The sequence below is a fragment of the Conger conger genome, chromosome 10, assembly GCF_963514075.1.
Source record: "Conger conger chromosome 10, fConCon1.1, whole genome shotgun sequence".
NCBI classification, from domain to species: domain Eukaryota; kingdom Metazoa; phylum Chordata; class Actinopteri; order Anguilliformes; family Congridae; genus Conger; species Conger conger.
The window spans coordinates 48,856,531-48,880,976 of NC_083769.1; the positions used below are offsets into that span (position 1 = coordinate 48,856,531).

Consider the following 24,446-nt stretch of genomic DNA (forward strand, 5'->3'; position numbering starts at 1 on the left):
GCCCCTGTAAGGGCTCCCCCTGTTACCCTACTGCAGTCTCTGGCTCCAATTTGTACAACACAGCAATGCCTGAAAACCGCTTCCACAGAATGATAAATGGTTGGCATTTATATAGCACCTTTATCCAAAGCGCTGTACAATTGATTGACAATTGATGAGTTCGACACAGCCCGGGCGGGGGATCGAACCGGCAACCCTCCGACTGCCAGAGGACTGCTCTTACTGCCTGAGCCATGTCGCCCCCCAGAAAGCCCATGGACAGTCTGTGGGTGATTTCACGGACACCTGGTCCTTGTTTTTTATACAGTCAGTGGTCCCCACCCACAGCAGAGTACAGTGATCAGGCGGTCTGAGACGGTGGTGTTTTTAGACTGCTTTTATTGAGGCTGCTGGACAATGGACATCACCAATACACTGGTCCCAAGTGAAGGGAAAGTATTTCCCCAGTCTTCAGTCAGATGTAGCATCTTACAAAACAGCAGAACGAACGCTGGTGACGTTAACATAATGGCAGCAGCGTTGTGGAGACAGGAAAAGGTTTGGCTGAGACCGCAGACAGATGTTGACCAATTCTGAGTTTCAGGAACAAGTGTGGTTCTCACAACAAGAGTTTCGATCATTCAAGCATAAGATGTTCAAACAGACATTGAAAAACACATTTTCTTTGCCTTATTCAGTGTTCTAACATCTTGACATGTGGTAACTACAGGTTGCCAAAAAACAAAAAGCCAAGTCTAAAAGCCAAATGTATTGCAATCATTTCCCTCTATGAACCACAAATAAAAGTTTTTTTTTTTTTTTTTTTTTTTTTTCAATTTGTACACGCCATTTTTGTCAAAGAGCTGCATTAATAAAGACTGGAAACATATATTGTTGAACATTTCCAGGCAACAACAGTGGAGTGTGTACATCATGGCTGGCATCACTGTACACAACGGTGCTATCTTCCCTAACCCTTCCATCATGATCGTGCCGTCATAACGGCAGTCACCGACGGCGTCCAATCGTGCTGTGGCTCTCACTGCTGCGGTGGAGGTTTATGAATGCAGCTCTCTGATTGGACAGGCTTATTGCCAGTTGCAGCAGGAGCAGCTGGTGTCGAAGACCAGGCCTTGGGCGCAGTGCTGGAAGTAGGTGTTGCCCCCACTGCACTGGTAGAACTGGTTCTTGTCGGTGGGATCGGGGTACATCCCGTTGGACTTGCCCACGCAGAAGGTGGCGTCCATGCCACTGGTGCCACTGGAGCCACTGGAGCTGCCCCCACCAGAACTGCCCCCAGAGCTACCCCCACCGGAACTGCCCCCACCGGAACTGCCCCCACCGGAACTGCCGGTGGTCACTCCCTTGATGGGAGGGAGGGGAGTCGCAGGTGGGGAGCAGGCTGTGACAGACGGGAACAAACATGTCAGCGACACTCTCAGGAATAAAGGTAGGAAAGGGGTACCAATGCTTGTCACTGGGACGGGACCCTATGGTGACGTAAGATTGTACCCCGAGCCCCCCTAGTAATATATAATTCATTTGTACATTTTTGGTTTGGAAAATGTACTGGTTCTTACCAAAAGACAACATCACTGAACTTTCAGTGTGCATCACGGGAAATTTGATAATTGAAGAACAAAAATGTACCTCCACTGTCACTTTATTTCTGAGATTCAGATTTTTGTGCTTGTGTGTATGTACAGTATATGTGTGTGTGTGTGTGTGTATATGCCTGTGTGTTTATATGAACATGTTATTGTGTATGCATCGTGCATATCTTCATTTGTCGCGTGATTGAGTACGGCATTTGATATTTTGATATTTTGATATTTCATATGTAACAGCTGTAAAATGAGATGTGTGAGCTGAAGAGGAGGCATGGCCGATTCGCTGGAGCAGAGCAGCGGGGTCATTGTGGAGCTCCGCAGAGCGCCGTCTGGGTCTTACTTGCTTGGTCCAGGCCGAAGGCTTTGTGCAGGACACTGATCAGAGGGTATTTGCCCTGGTTGCAGAAGGTCCCCATGTAGTCATCCATGTCGATCGTCCACACCATGGCTCCGGCAAACTTGTTCTTCATCAGCCACTGGACCTGCAGAGGAGCGGCATCGGGCTAAGAATAGGACTCAGAAGGTTGGTGGTTTCAGATCCGGTATAGCCACGATAAGATCTGCACAGCTGTTGGGCCCTTGAGCAAGGCCCAACTCCCCAGGGGGGATTTTCCCCTGCTTCGTCTAATGAACTCTATGTCACTTTCGGATAAAAGTGTCAGCTAAATAACATGATTTATTTAAGCATGAAGTATCTGCGTCTCCAGGGACATGTAGCAATGTGTCCTGACTCATGACCAGCCTCCCAAGCTCACGCAGCCAGCCGCTTTCCGCTTCAGCAGCGTTCCTTTCTCTCCGCGCACTCACCTTGATCTCAAAGCTCTTGGCGTTGTCGTAGCCCACCCACTGATTGCCCTTGTAGGCGTACGGGACGTCCTGCACGGTGTTCCACACTTCTGTCGCTCCCTCCAAGAAGCCGCAGATCTGAGGCCCAGAAACGAAAAACAGCCGGGGTCTCCTCAACTGGGAAAGGATCTCAGAAGCTACGGTAACGGTTAGTTCGATGTTTTGGCGCTACGGTAACACCGGACCAGTGGATGGCCTCTGTTGGATGGTGTTGCTATAGTAACCCTGGACCAGCAGAAGGCATTAGGCGGATGTTGTTTCTATGGAAACGATGGTACCTCAAAGTAGGCCAGCTCTCCGGCTTCCTGGGTGTACTTCCCTGGAGCTCCGGCCCCGGAGATGGCAGCTCCCACGCCGTGGTTGGCCGCGTTGGTGAGGGTGAAGGTGTTGCCGTAGGTGGGGAAGCCCACCAGCAGCTTCTCGGCTGGGGCTCCGTTGCTCTGCCAGTAGTGCATGGCGTAGTCCTGCCGCAGACCGAACAGCGCTGTGACATCACGTGCTGGAGCAGCCAATCAGCACGTACTACACACAAACACACACACGCGTGCAGGAACACACAAACACACACGCGTGCAGGAACACACACACGCACACGCACAGGAACACACACACATGCACAGGAATACACACACACACACAGGCACAGGAACACACAAACACGCACAGGAACACACACACATGCACAGGAATACACACACACACGCACAGGAACACACAAACACACACACGCACAGGAACACACAAACACGCACACGCACAGGAACACACACACATGCACAGGAATACACACACACATGCACAGGAACACACAAACACACGTGTGCAGGAACACACAAACACGCACAGGAACACACACACGCACAGGAATACACAAACACACACACACACACACAGGAACACACAAACACGCACAGGAACACACACACGCACGCGCACAGGAACACACAAACACGCACAGGAATACACACACACATGCACAGGAATACACACACACACGCACAGGAACACACAAACACACACGTGTGCAGGAACACAAAAACACGCACGCACAGGAACACACACACACGCGTGCAGGAACACACAAACACACACACGCACAGGAACACACAAACACGCACACGCACAGGAACGCACACACATGCACAGGAACACACAAACACACACGTGTGCAGGAACACACAAACACGCACAGGAACACACACACATGCACAGGAATACACACACACACGCACAGGAACACACAGACACACACACGCACAGGAACACACAAACACATGCACAGGAATACACACACACACGCACAGGAACACACAAACACACACGTGTGCAGGAACACACAAACACACGCACAGGAACACACAAACACGCACACGCACAGGAACACACACACACAGGAACACACAAACACACACGTGTGCAGGAACACACAAACACACACACACAGGTACACGCCAATACACATACACACACACGCAGGAACGTGCGAATACACACACAGACCCGCAGAAACAATCAAATGCTCAAACACAAACGCACGCAGAAACACAAATACAAAAACACACCCGCAGGAATGTGCAAACACACAAACACACACAACACCCGCCGAAACACAGAAATACACAAACATACAGGCAGACACACACACAAAAATTACACACAAGCACATGGGCCAAATCACTCACACACATGCACACACACACACGCGCGCGCACACACAGACGCGCACACACAAGCACGCACGCGCACACGCACGCGCACACACACACATGCACACACACGCGCGCACACATGCACACACACACGCACAGTGCACACACATACGCACACACACACATGCACACACACGTGCACACACACGCACGCGCACACACGCACACATGCACACACACGCACACATGCACACACACGCACGCACACATGCACACACACACGCACAGTGCACACACATACGCACACACACACACATGCACACACACGCACGCGCACACACACGCACGTGCACACACGCACGCGCACACAGACACGCGCACACACACACACACACACGCAGGGCTGGACTCGGCAGTGAGGACGGTGTGTGTGGCCGGACACGCTCCACTCACCACGTTGAAGTAGATGTAGCCCCCGTGGTCAGCGGGGCCCCTGTAGAGGGGGCTGCACTCCCCGGTGAAGGGGTCCCATGAGCCATGCATGTCGTAGGTCATGACATTGATCATGTCCAGGGACCTGAGGGAGGGGGGGCGAGGGGGGGTCATGGGGCGGCCTGCAGCATCGTGGCTACGCTACATGACTGGGACAGCCTGCAGCATCGTGGCTACGCTACATGACTGGGGCGGCCTGCAGCATCGTGGCTACGCTACATGACTGGGGCGGCCTGCAGCATCGTGGCTACGCTACATGACTGGGGCGGCCTGCAGCATCGTGGCTACGCTACATGACTGGGGCGGCCTGCAGCATCGTGGCTACGCTACATGACTGGGGCGGCCTGCAGCATCGTGGCTACGCTACATGACTGGGGCGGCCTGCAGCATCGTGGCTACGCTACATGACTGGGGCGGCCTGCAGCATCGTGGCTACGCTACATGACTGGGGCGGCCTGCAGCATCGTGGCTACGCTACATGACTGGGGCGGCCTGCAGCATCGTGGCTACGCTACATGACTGGGGCGGCCTGCAGCATCGTGGCTACGCTACATGACTGGGGCCCGGAGGGCTGGCTGTTCAAGCCCCGGTGTAGCCACGATGAGATCAGTGCAGCTGTTGGGCCCTTGAGCAAGGCCCTCAACCCTGCATTAACTAACTAAATAACTAAATGTGAATGTTATGGGAAAGCCCAAATGGGCAGAACATATATCAAATCCAGCCCTGGTTTTCTTTTCACCAGGGTAATTAACTGAATAGTTAGTGCTACTGATTGGCCCAGGTAAAGGGAGGGTGAACACACCTGACTCCCAGGTAAAGGGAGGGTGAACACACCTGACTCCCAGGTAAGGGGAGGGTGGAACACACCTGACTCCCAGGTAAAGGGAGGGTGAACACACCTGACTCCCAGGTAAGGTGAGGGTGAACACACCTGACTCCCAGGTAAAGAGAGGGTGCACACACCTGACTCACAGGTAAAAGGAGGGTGAACACACCTGACTCTCAGGTAAAGGGAAGATAAACACACCTGACTCCCAGGTAAAGGGAGGGTGAACACACCTGACTCCCAGGTAAGGTGAGGGTGAACACACCTGACTCCCAGGTAAAGGGAGGGTGAACACACTGAGTCCCAGGTAAAGGGAGGGTGGAAAACCAGCGAAGCTCTTGAGACATTAAGTCTTGGGGTGAGATGATCGAGTGGTTGAATGCTGGCTATCTAACTTGGTTTTTTTATCAGTGGAGATGGTTAGAGGTGCAAAATTAATATTGCCATTATTTTCTCTTGGGAATTTTTAAGTGAGATCGGGAGTCTATCATATAGAACAGGGGTAGGTTGAGGAGTGCCACACATGATCATATAGAGCAGGGGTAGGTTGAGGAGTGCCACACATGATCATATAGAGCAGGGGTAGGCAACCCTTGAGGAGGAGTGCCAGACATGTTTCAGGTTTCATTTCCATCTGAGCCTGACCTCAAGAGTCTGACGGATGATTAAAAGTCTGAGGCTGAATATTCTGAATGCTGAAACGCTGAGTGCCTCCAGCACATGGTCTCCTGCATTCATTAAACCTGATTAAGAAAAGTTAATAAATTCATCCAGTTCTGTCGTTACAGGTTTGGACGGAGCAGAAACCAGGACTGTCTCTGGCATTCTGGGACCAGGCTTGCCTCTGATACAGAGCCTGTACTGAAGGCTTGGAGTATTTTCTGTTCTGTTAAGTACACGTATTGTAGTTACACATGGGGCCCCAATGACCAAGCTGCTTTTAGACTGTTACATCCTCAGTCAACCTCATCATGACCTTATCTTTACAGATTAAATGGCACGCACAACATTATACTAGGAACTCTCTGCAACACAAGTGTCCTTCCTGTGGTGAGTGTCATCAGCGGCAACAAATGTCCAGAATGTCAACATCCACAGACAAGGTCATTTACCTAACACACTTCTTTTCTGAAACACGCAGCAAGTTTTTCTGAGACTAGCAGTGGTAGGTAGCATGGGTTTACAAAAATGCAGTGTCCATCTGAGGATGGATGAGGACACTTTTTCAATCATCATCCTGGTTACCATTCACATCTCTTATAAATATCACAGCGATTCAGTGACGTGCTGGACCGTGTGAAATCACACGAGGCTCAATGTTCAATATGTACAGTTCAGCATGAACAGCGTGAACTATAGGTTCCAACCCCAAGCCCCAGTGTGACCACAATAACGCCCATGCAGCTGTGGGCCCTTAACCCAGCATTGCTCCAGGGGTGCATTGGCCCCTGCTTAGTCTAATCAACTGTAAGTTGCTAGTCCTCGGCTAAATGCAACTGCAATGTAATATAAGGTAATGTAAAGCCTGAATCCACTCCTTACAGCAGTTTTTTGGATCGGCTCGTCCCTGTCAGTGAGTAAAGCACAGTCGTTAAGACAAATAACTGGGACCCGCAAGGTTGTTGGTTTGAATCCCGGTGTAGCCACAATAAGATCCACACAGCCGTTGGGCCCTTGAGCAAGGCCCTTAACCCTGCATTGCTCCAGGGGAGGATTGTCTCCCGCTGAGTCTAATCAACTGTACGTCGCTCTGGATAAGAGCGTCTGCCAAATGCCATTAATGTAATGTAATTATGACACTTATCAAACTCTGATTTCAGCGCAAAGCAAGGCAGTGACCACACGAGCCCGACTTGGCAGCAACGCTAAACCTGGCGTAGCCTAGTGCACAGCTGAAAATGAAGCAAAGTTCTAATCATTTAAACTTTGACCTTTCCTAGCACGTCCAATCACGTAACAGCCTTGCGGATGTAGCTGCTATAGGTAGGGTGGTTCTGCCTACTTACTGTCCGAGCTGAGGGATCTGATAGGCTGTGTCGATGGTGCCCCGCCCAGATGACACTGCGGCCGACATCAGGAGGCGGGCCCTGCTGGTCTGCTTGGCCTCAGCTTCAAATGCTTCCTTCATTTCCTGTCAAAATAAAAGTGGGAAAAATATGACATTGGCGAAGTTCCATCTCTGTACAATGGCGCCCTGCAAACTGTAAAGGTACAGCATTCAGCCACTCGATCATCTCACCCCCGGACATTACGTCTCAAGGGCTTCTTCAAAGTGAACTGAATGATGAATGACTCATCTCTTCAGGCTACACCTTTCCCTCCCTAACTCACCACCATGATTAGCCTTATATATGCCATAGACTGTAATGGCACTTATATAGTTTTATAGATATTGTTTTTGTTTTTTTGTATTAGCTATTGTATTGTTGTACTCGGGGTATTCTAGCTGCCAACTGTGGTATGCTAGTTTGGAAGTTGATGTATTCTTCAAGGGTTCCGATTGTATCTGTATGTTTACACTAGGACTCGGAACTGTACTGTCCTCTCAGGTCCTCTTTGCACTTGTTCTTGTGTTTGATTTGCACTTTGTTGTACGTCGCTCTGGATAAGAGCGTCTGCTAAATGCCTTGTAATGTAATGTAATGTAATGAACTTACAGTTCGGCAGATTGTTTTCCTGCAATGTGACGGGTTCAGGAAAGTTATAGCCAGTGCTATGTTGTGCTCTGCTATTAAGTGGGTCACAGATTAAATGATTAGAACTTTGAGGCCCGCAAGTTGGCTTCATTTTGAGGTGTATGGTTTAACCGCTGTTTCCCCACATGACATGACATACTCTATGTTTGGCAAAATGTTAACACAGAGCGCTGAGGTTGAGGGAGAGGGGGGGTTGTGCTCTGGGGGTAAAGACCTATACATTTCTGCTCTGCGCGAGTGTTTTGGGGGCCTTTCAGATACTGAAAAGAGGAGGAGGAGAATGCCGACAGACTTGCCTGACTTGACTATCTGTTGGCCGACCGCTGTAATGGTGATCCACGAAGCTGTCGCAATGGCGGGGTTCTGTATGCTCTCTATGTGGGAAACGGGTCAGCAGGTAGCCTACTGGCTAAGGTGCACAACTGGGACCAAGAAGGTTGCCGGTCCAAGCCCCCAGCGCAGCCACGATAAGATCTTTGTGTGAAGCTGTTGGGCTCTTGGGCAAGGCCCTTAACCCCACATTGCTCCAGAGGGGGGGGGGGGGATTGTCCCCTTCTTAGTCTAATCAACTGCAAGTGGCTTTGGGATAAAAGCGTCAGCTAAACAGCTGTAGTGTAATTGAACTGACCGCCAGCAGGACGGAGTAGAGCTGCTGGTCCTGGGGAGGACTCCCCCTGTTGGCGGGGTACTCCCAGTCGATGTCCAGCCCGTCGAACTCGTACTGGCGGAGGAAGACGATGACGGAGTCGATGAAGGTCTTCCGGTTGGCAGGGCTGGCCACCATCGCAGAGAATCTGGACAGGAAGAGAAGCGAGTGAGAGTGTGAGTAAATGCTAAATGGCAGGCTTTTATATAGCGCCTTTATCCAAAGCGCTGTACAATTGATGCTTCTCCATTCACCCATTCATACACACACTCACACACCAACGGCGACTGGCTGCCATGCAAGGCCCCGACCAGCTCGTCAGGAGCATTTGGGGGTTAGGTGTCTTGCTCAGGGACACTTCGATACAGCCCGGGCGGGGGATCGAACCGGCGACCGGCTGACTGCCAGACGACTGCTCTTACTGCCTGAGCCAATGAGACGACTGCTCTTACTGCCTGAGCCAATGAGACGACTGCTCTTACTGCCTGAGCCAATGAGACGACTGCTCTTACCGCCTGAGCCAATGAGACGACTGCTCTTACCGCCTGAGCCAATGAGACGACTGCTCTTACCGCCTGAGCCAATGAGACGACTGCTCTTACTGCCTGAGCCAATGAGACGACTGCCCTTACCGCCTGAGCCAATGAGACGACTGCTCTTACTGCCTGAGCCAATGAGACGACTGCTCTTACTGCCTGAGCCAATGAGACGACTGCTCTTACTGCCTGAGCCAATGAGACGACTGCTCTTACTGCCTGAGCCAATGAGACGACTGCTCTTACTGCCTCAGCCATGTGAGTGTGGGAGAAGTGTAATCACGGTGGGGCAGCGTTACTTCATCCAGGACAACGAAAGGGCGCAGAGCAGAACAGAGAAGTTGCATTTCAACACATCTCGGTCGAATTACGCACAATTACGTACAGTCGGTTCATGTAATTTCATTGTCTTGGTGCCTAGCTCAGGCGCATGGTATTGGAACTGTTTAAAACACTGCATGGTCCAATCTCCTGAAATGATTTGAATGACTGTAGAGAATCCCACGTTCCACGTCCTGTCGATGATCAAATAGGCCCTGGTCCTTATCTTTGTTGTGCAGGTAGCAGCTGAAACTGTACTTCCCTCTAGGGTCTTTCAGCGCACTTATCCCTGGTTATGGGTATGCACTTTGTTGTATGTCGCTGTGGATAAGAGCGTCTGCCAAATGCCGTTAATGTATTCGTATTTCTCCTTTCTCATTTTACTATTTCAGTTCTTTACTTCTTCAAAGTTTTCTGAAACACGCTGATTTTGCATTAACTACGGTTCGCGTAGTTCCACTTTCAAACATGAATAAAGAAACGGACAAGCAATTTCTAATGAGCATGAATGCCACTTTCTATCGCGCAACTGCACACATCATTTCCTGTGCAGACACACCCTCAAGAAGATTCAATGGCAAGGAGATGCAATGGCTTGGGCAGTGTCAGAGAGCAGAAGGCTGATCTTTCACGTGGTTGGGTAAGTACACTGAATCAGCACTCTATAAAAAAACAAACAAAGGTGTCTGTGATAACTTGAGAACATGAAATGCTTAGCGGCGAGTTTGGTGGTGTCTGCTTTGTAAATTGTTCTGGATAATTCAATTAAACAGGAGGAAACCTTGACAACCTCAATAACAGGATAAGCGGTCTGCTAAATGGCATAAAAATAACGATGGTATAATGGCTGTGGTGGATAACCACTGTAGATTCTCAAAACCCAGTGCAGGTTGGGTGTTATTGTCACTGCATATGAAGAAATGAATCACAAGAGACCTTACTAAGTTCATATTTATCCATATTAATACTGCTTCTGTAATGTACGACTGTATAAACGCACTGCATGTAAAAGCTGGACCAGAGGTTGCTAAGTGCCTGATGTGTAGTTGCATAAGTCTACTGTTCCTGTCTGAGAGAAGCCAGAGAACATATTCAATTTCAACATACTGCACATGTGCAATGGTTAACAACTGCAAGCCAACTTGCTTCTGTGATAGCGCTATATTTTACCCAAATAAATCGAGGCTACCCAACGCCTCATGTAAACTCAATAAGGACCCCAAAAAGTACGGATCGACAGCTCATCATAAGAAACGTTTACACAGGTAGCCATTGTAAAAACAGAGCATAAGCAGATTTAAGCACTGTGCAATTTAGCCTCTAGGTTAGACTTCTCTCTGTTGATTCTCTCGGATAGCACTTGTCTGCTGAATGCATATGGTGTGAGGAATCTGAGCTGGTTCAGAGCCCTACGGGAGGGATGCTGGAGTAAGTACACGCGATTAAAGGAATGGTATTTCATCTGAAAAGGCAGCTGAGATAAAGGTCTTACCCGGCCGAGCCAAAGTTCCACCCTCCCACAGACAGCAAAGTCTTCAGGTTTCCGTTCCTGTCGGAACGGAATGAGTGGGGAGAGCAGAATGAGTGAATAAACAGATAGATGGGTGCAGTGGGTGAGTGTGTGAGTAAATGAAGGTGCAAGTGAGTGAGTTGAGGAATGAGAGTGAGTGAGTGTGTAAATGAAGGTGTGAGTGTGTGAGTAAATGAAGAGTGAGTGTGTGATTAAATGAAGATGTGAATGAGTGAGTTGATTAATGAGAGTGTGTGTGTGTGATTAATGAGTGTGTGAGTGAGTTGATTAATGAGTGAGTGAATGAAGGTGTGAGTGAGTGAGTGAATGAAGGTGTGAGTGAGTGAGTAAATGAAGGAGTGAGTTGATTAATGAGTGAGTGAATGAAGGTGTGAGTGAGTAAATGAAGGAGTGAGTTGATTAATGAGTGAGTTGATTAATGAGTGAGTGAATGAACGTGCACTCTCAGAAATACAGTGACGGTGGAGGTACATTTTTGTTCTTCAAGGATCAAATCGCCCAAATGTACAGTACCCTGAAAGTACAGTAATGTTCTCTTTGGGTACGAATGAGTACGTCTTCCAAGAAAAACAGGTACAAATTCATTATAATTTGCTGGATAGGGGTACCTAGCATAAAACTGCACCCAGGGACAAGCATTTGTACCTTTTTAACCACTTTACTTCTGAGAGTGTGTGAGTGTGAAGAATTTAATGAACGTGCGAGTGTGTGAGCTAAAGCTAGGTTTTGAAACAGCTGGTAGCTGGTTGACCAGCTCACACCCAGCTAGACCAGCTCCAGACTCACTGGTTCTTCAGGGCATTGAACTGGCTGTAGAGCTGCACGTCGTTCCACTCGTAGGTGGCCAGCCTGTTGTTCTTCATGGTGGCGAAGGCATAGAGCAGGTGCGTGCACAGGCAGGGGTCGATGTCAGTGGGCATGTAAATGGTGGGAGGGGGTCTGTACTGTGCCCAGTTTGTGAAGTAGCATGACAGGATGTAGGAGGAGCCTGAACAGGAAGCAGAAGGCAGGTGAACTCATCGACAGCGAGGCGGTAACGTACCGCACATTTCAGCTCGGTTCCAGCCTGATTTTCAGCTGGTCCAGGTGGCAACAAGACGGCTGACATAGAAGCCATAATGGCAAGACCATGTCCAGTTTGTGGGCCAGCTTGGTACAACAGACCATCACTAAAATCCAGATGGAGTCCAGCTGGAGCAGAAGCTGGTTCTCGCTAGACTCCATCTTAGGCCGGTAGCTGGAATTTGCGCCAGTGTTACACCGAAATGCAGTCAGTTGCCTTTTTTTCCAATGCACATTAAGCTGGAACTCCGCAAGAGCAAGCAGCAGATTTGAATAGAACATATTTGTTTGTTCATATGGTATCACCAAATGCTATTTTACGGCACACAATCAGCATGGACCATTTAAAAAAAAAAAAAGTATTTATTATTCTGCAGTCTGTACCTGAAATGTGAGTTCTGACTGTCTCTCCCCATCCCCCAGAATTTGCAATTAAAAATACACCACAATAGCAGTGTTCCCATGGTAACCAAAGAGCAGACGCAAGTTGGAATGCTGAAGGTTAGAGTGTGTGCTGTAGACAGTCTATAGTGCCACTCTGGGTATACACTATCCTCTGCACCAGACTGCCCATGGGATGAATTGGCCAGTGTTATTATTTAATGACTAGCTGATACAGGCCCCAGAACCCAACAGGACGGGCGGCCATTTTATCACACCCCAAGCAGTGAGACGCACACTTACCGAGCTGCGCATGAAGCAGCAGGGCCAGAGCTGTGAAGACAAAACACACACACACACGCACATGCAGGCACACACACACACGCGCATGCACACACATACATACACACACACACGCGCATGCACACACACACACACGCATGCACGCACACACACACACGCATGCACACACACACGCACATGCACGCACACACACACACACACACACGCGCATGCACACACATACACACACGCGCATGCACACACACACACACGCGCATGCACGCACACACATACACACACACGCATGCACGCGCACACACACACACATACACACACGCGCACAGGCACACACAGACACACACACACGCGCATGCACACACACACACACACACGCGCATGCACGCACACACATACACACACACGCATGCACGCGCACACACACACACATACACACACGCGCACAGGCACACACAGACACACACACACGCGCATGCACACACACACACACACGTGCATGCACGCACACACATACACGCACACGCATTTGTTTAGTTTAAAAATAAAGAAATGATTTGAAATACGCTAAGCCTGCCCAGAGACAGAAATAAACAGTGCTGCTGCTCTGAAATCAGGTCACAGTGTACAGTAGTATTGATAATACAAATATTAATGCTACAAATAGCTGACTCCATCTTATTATTACGATCAAGAGTGTGCAGGTGCTGGATCAAGAAAAAAAACCAATGAAGCATTATATCTGCTCACACTGAAAGTGCTGCACGCTGCATAATGCTTTCAGAAATGTTCATTTCAAAATAAAGGAAGTACGGTGGTTTGATCTTGAAGGGAAGTTTCCCAGGTATATATAGTCATATATACTCTCTACAGTATTTATAAAAAATTGAACTGAGAACTGAGAAGCAATAATGGGACACTTCGTCGTACGTCGCTCTGGAATGTAATGTAATGTAATGTAATGTAATGTAACCAATTAGGTCAGCGTGTATTTAGTATAGTGATGATATTTAGCTCTAAGAGTGTAAATTACTGCTCGGAAATTTCAGGACTACTCACCCGTCACCAACAGTAGTTTGCCCATGTTTGCCGTGTACAGAGAGAGCCTGGGCACGCTGGGCTTTTATACCCACTAGCGCTGGGTCTAAATGTTTTTCGGCCTGGCTTTTATTTACCGTGCGATCGAGCTCCATCACCGCAGATTAGGAACGTCAGGGGCTGGGGACTCTCAGGAGCCGCGATTGGGTATCGCTGAATATCTCCAGGACAGATTCCGCAAACAAGGAGCGGCGCTCTTTCGTTATGTACAGTTTGATACAGCGAAGGAGACTTTCCCGCGTCCCGCGCAGCCCACCGTTCTCAGAGCAACGCCTTCCTACTGCTACTCTGCTGAACCCAGCAGAACTGTATGAACGGGACATAATGGCATTTGTCTCCTTTGTGTTGTGAAAATGTTTTACATGTACAGTGCTGTGCAGAAGTCTTAGGCACCCGAGACTTTATTATATATATATGTCCTTGTTTTTTTGTGTGTTAGTATAAAAGAACACATTTGAGATTTCCAAATATTCATTTTCCAAAAGATTTAATTTTACAGAGACATTTTTGTATTTAATTGACTATGTTTTAAATAAAAACTTGATCAAGGCTGTCTGAGATCAGAAGCAAGGAGCCAACCAAAGTCTGCAGAAGAACTGTGGCAAGTTCTTCAACATGCGTGGAACAACCTCCCTGCTGATTGTCTTATAGAACTGCAGGACAGCGTTGGCTATCTCAGAGAAGTGATGCGGTTTTAACACCGAAGGGTGGTCACAAAAAATATTGATTGATTCAGTTTTTAACTATTCTGCCAAATTACTACGATGTAATGTCAAATGTATAGCATGTTTATTTAGGACCTTTCATTGAATTATTTTTGAAAGAATCTTATCTATACAGAATGTTATACAGGTGCCTAAGACCTCTGCACAGTAGTGTCAGAGATTTGCTTGGTAGGCTCTAGTCAGTGGTCTCCAACCCCGGTCCTGGAGAGTTTTTGTTTTCACCTTCAAATCAGCACCCTGTTGAGACCCAGGTGACCAGGTGAGGTGACTTAGCTGTGTAATCAACTGCTCCATTTGATTAATTAAGTGCAGAGTAACAGTGAAAACCAGTAGACCCTGGAGCTCTCCCGGACCAGGGATGGAGACCACTGCCCTCGATGAAATATAAGTAGGTAATGCTGGATCAAGAAAAAAAAACAATGAAGCATTATATCTGCTCACACTGAAGGAGCTGCACGCTGCATAATGCTTTCAGAAATGTTCATTTCAAAATCAAAGAAGGAAGGACGGTGGTTTGATCTTGAGGGGAAGTTTCCCAGGTATATATAGTCATATATACTCTCTACAGTATTTATAAAACATTGAACTGAGAACAATGAAGCAATAATGGGACACTTCGTTGTACGTCGCTCTGGATAAGAGCGTCTGCTAAATGCCATGTAATGTAATGTAATGTAACCAATTAGGTCAGCGTGTGTTTAGTATAGTGATGATATTTAGCTCTAAGAGTGTAAATTACTGCTCGGAAATTTCAGGACTACTCACCCGTCACCAACAGTAGTTTAGTTCTACTAATGTAGAAGAAAATCTTTCCTGGTACTGAAAAACTGAAACCTGAAAGCATAATGTTATAGGTAACATTAAGGGCTGTAATTAGGTCTGTAAACACTTATATTGGAAATAGTTTTACACTCCATGGATGACTTATTCCTCGACTTTTAATTCATCTGCAAAATCCCACAAATTTTCCATCGTACTATCGTTCTAAAATCAACGGTGCGTAGATTGCTTGCTGTTATGCAAGGGAATGCTGAGCACAGTATTCCATTGTTTGAACAGTGGTGATAGTGCTATCCGAAGGGCTGATTTTAATGTGAAGTACACACAGATAAACAGCGTGCGCTTTGATGTGTGACATTCAGCATATGCAGTGCAGCCGTTTAAATACTGTAATTCATTTTAATAGTAAGAGTAACCTCACAGGAACAGGAAACAAACATACCTAAACGAAAAGTAATTGCACTTAAAATGAATGGCAGTTTTTTATTGCCCTCCTCATACAGGACTGATCTGTACTTTGTTACCCGACAGAGTTTATTAATAACTTAATTCAAAGATAAAACAAACAGACCCAACCCCCTTTCACTCTTTCATTGAGCGGTGTTTTTGGAGTAGTGTGAGTCCAGACTCGAATATTGCAGTTCAGGGGGCTGATCACTGATAAAACCCAGGCAAGCAACTTCCTTGATCCAGGATTTTGCATAAGCAGAAGTAATATTAATAATGAGACACGTTCCAATGTTCAACATACTGTGCCATAAAGCTCGGAGCACCTGGACTGAAAACAACTGTCATTCTAATTCGCTGTTGGCACCCTGCACTGGGCCTCTGCAGGTGCACCACCATCAAAAAATACTGAACGATAAAATGCAGAAGGCCACTTTGAACAGATGAAGGACAGTGAACTGGATTTCACAGTAAGTTACGCTGTGGTGGTCAGCCACAGTTCATGACTTCCTGTGAAATTGTAAGCTGTTGAGACCGGTTGCACCATTCTGGAGTGGGCCGTCTGAGGCAGCGGAAGTCCTGGGACGAGTGAGTGGCAGGACTTTTTGCCTTTTGATTACATTGCATTGTGTGCTACAATCTAAAAAGTGTAAAAACTTGGGTGTCTCGGTGGCGCAGCCTGTAGAGCACTGACCGCATGCTCATTGCGAGCCGCGACGTCGGCGGTTCGAATCCGACCGTCCGACATTTGTCGCATGTCTTCCCCTCTCTCTCGCTCCCATTCTTCCTGTCTCTCTATACTATACTGTCCAATAAAGCTGAAAAAGGCCTAAAAAAGTGTAAAAACTTCTGCAATGAGAAATACGTAAGAGCGAGTTTACCAGAACCTCAGGGGAAGTGAAACTACTACCACCCCTGATCAGTGTCTCTGGTCAATGTATCTGATCCTTACATTACTTGTCATTTGGCTGATGCTTTTATCCAGAGCGACGTACAGTTGATTAGACTAAGCAGGAGGCAATCCTCCCCTGGAGCAATGCAGGGTTAAGGGCCTTGCTCAAGGGCCCAATGGCTGCGCGGATCTTATTGTGGCTACGCCAAGGATCGAACCACCGACCTTATGGGTCTCAGTCACGTACCTTAACCTCTACGCTACAGGCTGTGTGGTCCGGTCAGTGCGTGGTCATGCTGAAAGAAAGACCAGATCTTCATTAGCGATGTTAGTCTGTCTTGATAACTTTATGATTCATGCTACAGTGTCCTGTAATAATTCAATATCTCAAGGGAACATAAATGTAATATTAGACTGATCTTACTGGACAAATATAAGGTGACTGCATACTGTAGATTGTCAGTCATATGAGATTAGAGGATATTGTTTGTTACATGCCGAGGGTCTGATGTACTAAGACCTTTAGCAAATGCAAAACCTTTTATCACACAGAAAACCAATAACACCACTCATGTCTGGCCGTGGCATTTGCTTTACACCAATCATTTGTTGTGTTGTTAGCTTTGTGTGTGCTTTGCATATTTCTTTTCACTGATTAAATATTGAAAATAGTGAAAAACAATGGCTGCTTGTGAATCACCAATGTACAGAGTATGCAGGTCATTTTAGAGGCCCTGCTTATCAAAATAATCTTTCAATCTTCACATTCTGTGTGAAGCTGCACACGGTACGTTATCACTTTTTACTCCTCCAGCCTTTTGAAGGGATAGTTTTCTGTGGTGAAAAAACATATTTCAGCTTCAGTGCCAGTTAGTAATTAGTGCAAACTATTTCTGTGTACGACAAAGGACATTTTAGATACTTACCAAAGTTTCTCACGATCTTCTGGCTTTGCGTCCGTTGGCCTTACAATGGCAGGTATAGGGGTATCAGGGGGTTTGTCTAAAGCAGGAAAATATACTAAAGTAACTACAAGTAACTCAGTATGTTATATTTCCAGAGGCTAGCTCCCATTTTGTTATGATTGATCGTTGCTTTTTACTTCACAGATAACACAAAGCAAGCAAAAATGGGAGGTTCTTCATCCAAGAGTAAGTAACATGTTTAATACATTTGATTAATTAATTTAACACAAATTCAAAACTGAGTCACATATTCTGTTGTATATATTGTTGTTATATATGTTGGTTATTTGTTTTTAAGCCAAGGACATATTTACAACTAATTGTTCAATTCACCATCACAGCTAAAATAATGCTAAATTGCTAAATTGAATATTGCACATTGAACTAACAAAAACGAAAGAACAAATATTTTCTTTGAAATTTGAGTAATTATGAAAGGTTTTCTAAGCATTAATGCAGATAAGCTTGCCTCTGATCCAGAACTGAACATGCAGTCCCTGCTGTAAAATCCAGCTTTGACCAGCTCTGAATTACCACTAACCGGCAGTTTCAAAACCTTGGTCAAGCCTTGGTCAGCTAGGAGCTGTTTCAAAATGTAGCTTGGGCTGTTTTTTGTTTTGTTTTAGTAGGGCTGTTAAAGTTATCACAAGGCCATCTGTCTAACACTGCAACTATGACAGATAAAAATACCACACGGTAAAAATACCACAGGGACAGCGGAAGGAAGTTTTGATATTGACATAAAACGTGTTAGGCCTTTTTCCTCTAGATATGAGGAAGAGTGTAATACAAAACAAAATTCTCCTTTTGTGGTCCTGAAAGCATTTTTTCTGGCTCATATCACTTGTTGCAGGTACTGAGAGTTATATAGGTGTCTTATGTCCCAACCTGTTCACTGTGTGTTCCTATCTGGGTCCACTGTGTGTCCCAAACCTTAGACCAAAGGTTTAGGCAGCAGTACCCCTGCACCTTGACATGACACAGATGGTAAATGGTTGGCATTTATATAGCACCTTTATCCAAAGCGCTGTACAATTGATGCTTCTCATTCACCCATTCATACACCCACTCACATACCAACGGCGACTGGCTGTCATGCAAGGCACCGACCAGCTCGTCAGGAGCATTTAGGGGGTTAGGTGTCTTGGTCAGGGACACTTCGACACAGCCCGGGCGGGGGATCGAACGGGCAACCCTCCGACTGCTCTTACTGCCTACCCAAATCATAACCTTAATCCTAGGAGGCTAATATGAAAAATGGGTACGTGCGAAAAGCCAAACATAGTGCCAGAGGTGAAAGGTGATGTTTCATTTACCCAGTAAGGGGCCTGTATCACAAAGCAGGATTACTAGGTTTGGAGAACAACTGCACTGAGAATAACTGAGTCAAAACCAGAACACTTGCGGCAAAAAGAGCTGTCCCAGGTTTTACTCATGCAGTTATCCAGCTAACTCAGTAATCCTGTTGTGACACAGGTCCCTGGCAACACAGGGAGTCTCCTGTATTCTGTATTCTGATGTTATCTGCTTTCAGATAAACCAATAAATCTCATATTACAAGGGTGTTTGTACATCTGATAAACTATGCATGTCTTCTTGGATGCTGTAAGCTGTTATATCATTCAAATCTATGTAGTCCTAAATGCACAATATTGCCTCTTAATCGAAAATACTAATAGTATTCTTTATTGTGTTTGCTGCATTTTGCTACATGCATAAATGCAGCAACAACAACCACAACCACCACAACAACTACAACTACAACTACGACAACAACTACGACAATGCCAACAACATTAGCACCAACAACGACAACAGTACCAACAACAGTTCCAACAACAACAACAACAACAACAACAGCAGCAACATCAAGGTAAAAACCTTAATCAGTTCTGTTATTTAGCAGAAGGGTTTTAGCAGAATGTTTAGATGCTGCAGTAATCTCAGTAATCCTGCTCCCTGATCCAGCACCCAGGGGCCTGTTTCACAAAGCAGGATTACAGAGAAAGCTGAACACCTCCACTGAGTAACCTGGACCCCGCCCAAATCTGGAACATGGACTGAAGTAAAAACAGCCGTCCCGGGTTTTACTCAGCGCAGTCGTCCTGCTTTGTGGAACAGGCCGAGGTCTTTGTCGGATGACTCGGCACTGACCTCCTGTGGCTTCACGGTGAAATTAAAATGCGTTGAAAAGGCCGGCACATGGCACAGACCTCAGTGTTGTGCGGGAAGGCTGATCCCCGTCATGTTTTCTTCCTCTTAAAGGTTAACTCCAGAGCGGCAGCTTGTCATTGGATTCTCCTGCGTGGGGTTACTACTGATCATCGCAGCGGTGGTGGCTATAGCTTACTTTCTGTGGAGAAGAAAATCTTTGGGTGAGTATATTAGATAAACTAATAATAATAATCCATCCATTCATTCATTATCTGAACCCGCTTATCCTGAACAGGGTCGCAGGGGGGCTGGAGCCTATCCCAGCATACATTGGGGCGAAAGGCAGGAATACACCCTGGACAGGTCGCCAGTCCATCGCAGGGCACACACACCATTCACTCACACACTCATACCTACGGGCAATTTAGACTCTCCAATCAGCCTAACCTGCATGTCTTTGGACTGTGGGAGGAAACCGGAGTACCCGGAGGAGACCCACGCAGACACGGGGAGAACATGCAAACACCACACGAACTCCCCGGCCTAATAATAATAATAATAATAATAATAATAATAATAATAATAATAAAAACCATAATATGCTTTATATAGCACCTTTAATACAGCACTGGCAAATGTAACAGGGCGGCAGCGGTTGGGTCAATGTGTGTGCGTGCATTTGTGTATTTTGCCATGGTCAGCAATATCAAAAGGCATTGCATTATTGCAACATATTTGGCATCCGAATGTATGGTATTACATGTAATATACCCAGAACCATGTTCAGCTCCTCGTCACCATGGTTACCAGCTCCTACACAGCAATGCACACAAAACCTCACTCTGCCTGTCCTTTTCAGCCAGGAAATCAAAGACGGAGAACGCTGACATCCCAGAAACACCAACATTCGACAGAGAGGTGAGAACAATCACATTTAACACCTAAAGCCCAGTCTCCACCGATCAGCCGAGATGAAACGAGAGAAGACTAGAGAAATCTCGGAACGTCCCCGTTTGAATCTCAAAACGTCCACGACTAGGCAGTCCACACCACAGCGCCAAGTAAACAAATAAACGCTTCCTATGTGCCTAATATAGTCAAAATGGCGGTGCTGCTCACCCATTGGCTCTTCCCAGGTTCCTATGTGCAACAGGGCGGCCTGTAACGTAGTGGTTAAGGTGCTTGACTGGGACTGGGTGGTTTGATCCCTGGTGTAGCCACAATAAGATCCGTACAGCTGTTGGGCCCTTGAGCAAGGCCCCTAACCTTGCATTGTTCCGGGGAGGATTGTCTCCTGCTTAGTCTAATCAACTGTACGTCGCTCTGGATAAGAGCGTCTGCCAAATGCCATGAATGTAATGTAATGCACTGTAATGTAATGTAATGTAACAGAGTCGAAATGGCGATGCCGTTCACCAACTGGCTCTTCCCAGGTTCCTATGTGCAACAGAGCCAAAATGGCTCCGATGGTCGCCCATTGGCTCTTCCCAGGTTCCCGGGTGCATCAGAGCCGAAATGGCGGCGCCACTCTTTCACCCTTTGCCTCTCCACAGGCTCCTGTGTTGATGGAAGAGTGCCCGTATGCGAACATGCCGAACGGAGTGGGAGTCGGAGTCGGAGTGGGAGTCGGAGTGGCAGATGTGGTCGTCTACAGCGACCTGGCGTTCCGCAAGGAGGGCGGCCGGGTGTCGCAGCGGCCCGCCGAAACCACGGAGTACGCCTGCATCCGCGCGTGAACGCCGAACGCCGAGCGCCGCACTCTGCCCCGCGCGCGGTGTGCTCCGGAGACTCCAGCTTCGCCCCCGACGCACAAAATCCCCAAAATTCCCAAACGAAGTGTGGCAGCCACACCGTGACGGTGGAGGGAGAAATTGCGCTCCGTAGATTCCTTGTCCTTCCGCCCCCCCCCCCCCCCCAGCCAAGGGGTTATGAAGCACAAGCTTCCCGCAAGAGGGCAATCCCACAATGCAATGCTGCACGTGAAGAAGAATTCAGTTCCATTTTTGTTTGTTTGTTCTTCATCCAGAGTATCTGTTGAGTTCACGGGTTGCAACATCACAAATGCTGTCACAAGATAACTCACTTACTGCCAGCGAAAGAGAGCAATGTGTTAAAATGGATCCAACTGCAGCCATTTTGCCCAACACACATCTCCTGAGAGTGCAGCCAGGGAGAGGCCATTTTAACCTGTGGGGGTGTAGTAATCAATTTTGACTTTACTATATATTATAGAGTTTATATACATATATTTATACAATATACAACATATACAGTGTATATATAATATCAGTGTGTGTATATGCTGTTTGTTTCTGTGCGCGTGTAATTTGGTTTTGAAATTGTTACGTCTGTTATGCTTTGTCCTGTTGTTCGTTTTTTTTCCTCTAAATTGTGAGATTGTGTATTTCCCCTTCTCCTAAACTGAGTAAGTTCTGCCACACCGGCGCTAACTGTGAAACGCATTCACCTGCGCTAATTGTTAAATATGTACATAGACCTAATTGCGCTAATTGACAATGACCTTCACCTGGACTTCTGAAGCTGGTATAATCTCTCCACCACTGTCCCAATCTTTTGGTCGCCCTACTGACGGCCTGTCTGCTAATTTTCCACCTTTTCTCATATTTTTATTTTTGCTGAATTCAGTGGACTCTCTCTGTTTTTTGGGGTTTGAACTGAACTTTTACAAACCCCAGCACCCCCCCGTTTTTATATTCGTTGGCTGTGATTTAACTTAACTTCAAAACTGCTGATGTAACAAAATTATTATAATTAAGGATTATAATTAAAGATAATTATCATATTTGGAGGAGAAATTATGCTCAAGAGCTTCAGCCTGAGGGGATTGGATATTATACTTGTATTTTCTTTTTTTGTTTTATTCTCTTTTCTCTCCAGAGAGCATTTAAAATGCTATACACATGAGCTGTGACTCAAATGTATGTCTGTACAAACGTCTGTTAAGAGATTTTAGTGTAACTAAAATTGTTTTTAAATCAATAAAATTGGACAGAAATGCTGTCTGTACAGCTTAGTGGTTTGTAGTGGGGAAATGATTCAATATGAAGTTGTCAAAGACTTATAGAGAAATATTAAGCAACTGTCTGTCGCCTATGTTGCCACATCTTACGATCTGGAGCCCTTACTGTATATGGGCATGGGCTCTTTCATCAAGCGAGCAAGTGACTCTGATGCAGTGATGCAAACTCTGCCAGACGTCCACGGTGTATTACTGCATCAGGTGAAGAACAAACGCCTACTACCTACCGCCTACAGGGCGGCCTGTAGCCTCGTGGTTAAGGTACATGACTGGGACACGCAAGGTTGGTGGTTCCAATCCCAGTGTAGCCACAATAAGATCTGCACAGCTCTTGGGCCCTTGAGCAAGGCCCCTAACCCTGCATTGCTCAAGGGGAGGATTGTCTCCTGCCTAGTCGAATCAACTGTATGTCGCTCTGGATAAGAGCGTCTGACCAATGCCAGTAATGTAATGTACTGCAACTACATTTTCTTGTGCGGAACAAACAGTTGCCTTTATGGTATTTTCATGCTCATGTTGGCGTTGACTAAAACTGAAAGAGGTGGCTGAAACCTCAACACTGGAGCTAAGCACACTGGCTAGTGAGCAGCATCTCAGAACGAAACCAGAAATTCTATTAATAAAGCCCGGTTTTGGCCGCTTGGAGGCTCTGTATCTGACTTCCTTTCTCGCTATACTCCCCTTGTCCTAAGGGTCAAAAACGACCCGCCTTCACTAGAATAAAAGCAGCTTAATTGAATCTTTCTCATTTTTATAAATCTGTTTTGCTGTCACTCATCACAAACTTTGTCATCAAATTTCAAGTTGAAAAAAGATCACTTAGGGGCTCTATTCTGTTCCAATCAACCCCCTCCCCCGGTCTTTGACTTGACATCCAGATGTATTCAATGGCACAAGTGCCACCTACTGGCCATAGGGTGAAATAGCCCACTGAATGAACCGCACTGAAACTTTCAATCTGCAGTCTCTCGAACTCAGGTCCATGGAGGGCCGTGTGTACGCTGGTTTCTATTCCAGCATCAGATCTTAATTATATAATTAGTTGAATTATTTTCAGAATTAAAGGCGGCACGGATGGTGCAGTGGGTAGCACTGCCGCCTCACAGCAAGGAGGTCCTGGGTTCGAATCCCCGTCGGCCGGGGCCTCTCTGTGCGGAGTTTGCACGTTCTCCCCGTGTCTGTGTATGTTCCCTCCGGGTACTCCGGTTTCCTCCCACAGTCCAAAGACATGCAGGATAGGCTGATTGGAGAGTTGCCCATAGGTATGAGTATGAGTATGAGTGTGTGAGTGAATGGTGTGTGTGCCCTGTGATGGACTGGCGACCTGTCCAGGGTGCATTCCTGCCTTTCGCCCAATGTATGCTGGGATAGGCTCCAGCCCCCCTGCATCCCTGTTCAGGATAAGCGGGTTAGGATAACGAATGAACGAATGAATGAATGAATTTTCAGAATTAGGGTGGTAGGTTTGCAATA

The 24,446-nt window shown here is 46.8% G+C and overlaps 2 protein-coding genes across 3 annotated transcripts; one reads left to right on the forward strand and one right to left on the reverse strand.

Annotated features, from left to right (window-relative positions):
* Positions 1 to 361: 361 nt before the first annotated feature.
* Positions 362 to 20,127, reverse strand: LOC133138562 (acidic mammalian chitinase-like). Its single transcript, XM_061257429.1, has 14 exons — positions 19,993 to 20,127; positions 17,741 to 17,816; positions 17,062 to 17,110; positions 14,048 to 14,276; positions 12,879 to 12,908; positions 11,919 to 12,120; positions 11,094 to 11,150; positions 8,727 to 8,892; positions 7,409 to 7,533; positions 4,538 to 4,661; positions 2,714 to 2,899; positions 2,397 to 2,513; positions 1,930 to 2,071; positions 362 to 1,381 (listed from the first exon to the last, which is right to left on the reverse strand). The coding sequence occupies exons 6-14, from the start codon at positions 12,050 to 12,052 to the stop codon at positions 1,068 to 1,070; spliced, it is 1,365 nt and encodes a 454-aa protein (XP_061113413.1). The 5' UTR covers positions 12,053 to 12,120; positions 12,879 to 12,908; positions 14,048 to 14,276; positions 17,062 to 17,110; positions 17,741 to 17,816; positions 19,993 to 20,127; the 3' UTR covers positions 362 to 1,067.
* On the forward strand, positions 10,135 to 22,967 carry LOC133138563 (syndecan-3-like). Of its 2 annotated transcripts, none has more exons than XM_061257430.1 (6): positions 10,135 to 10,241; positions 17,924 to 17,965; positions 19,505 to 19,652; positions 20,045 to 20,154; positions 20,793 to 20,851; positions 21,487 to 22,967. In XM_061257430.1, exons 2-6 carry the CDS (start codon positions 17,944 to 17,946, stop codon positions 21,667 to 21,669), a joined length of 522 nt encoding a protein of 173 aa, XP_061113414.1. In that variant the 5' UTR covers positions 10,135 to 10,241; positions 17,924 to 17,943; the 3' UTR covers positions 21,670 to 22,967. The 2 variants fall into 2 exon arrangements, with proteins under 2 accessions (XP_061113414.1, XP_061113415.1); XM_061257431.1 differs by having other exon boundaries at positions 19,580 to 19,652.
* Positions 22,968 to 24,446: the final 1,479 nt, after the last annotated feature.

Excerpts from the sequence above, each read along its gene's own strand:
- LOC133138563 (XM_061257430.1), top strand. The coding sequence starts at position 17,944 with ATGGGAGGTTCTTCATCCAAGA. Across the intron at positions 17,966-19,504 it reads GGGAGGTTCTTCATCCAAGA|CAACAACAACCACAACCACC; the intron begins GTAAGTAACATG and ends GCATAAATGCAG. Across the intron at positions 20,155-20,792 it reads GTGGAGAAGAAAATCTTTGG|CCAGGAAATCAAAGACGGAG; the intron begins GTGAGTATATTA and ends TGTCCTTTTCAG.
- LOC133138562 (XM_061257429.1), bottom strand. The coding sequence starts at position 12,052 with ATGCCCACTGACATCGACCCCTGCCTGTGCACGCACCTGCTCTATGCC. Across the intron at positions 11,151-11,918 it reads TTCAATGCCCTGAAGAACCA|GAACGGAAACCTGAAGACTT; the intron begins GTGAGTCTGGAG and ends CCGTTCCGACAG. Across the intron at positions 8,893-11,093 it reads TGGAACTTTGGCTCGGCCGG|ATTCTCTGCGATGGTGGCCA; the intron begins GTAAGACCTTTA and ends CTTCCTGTCCAG.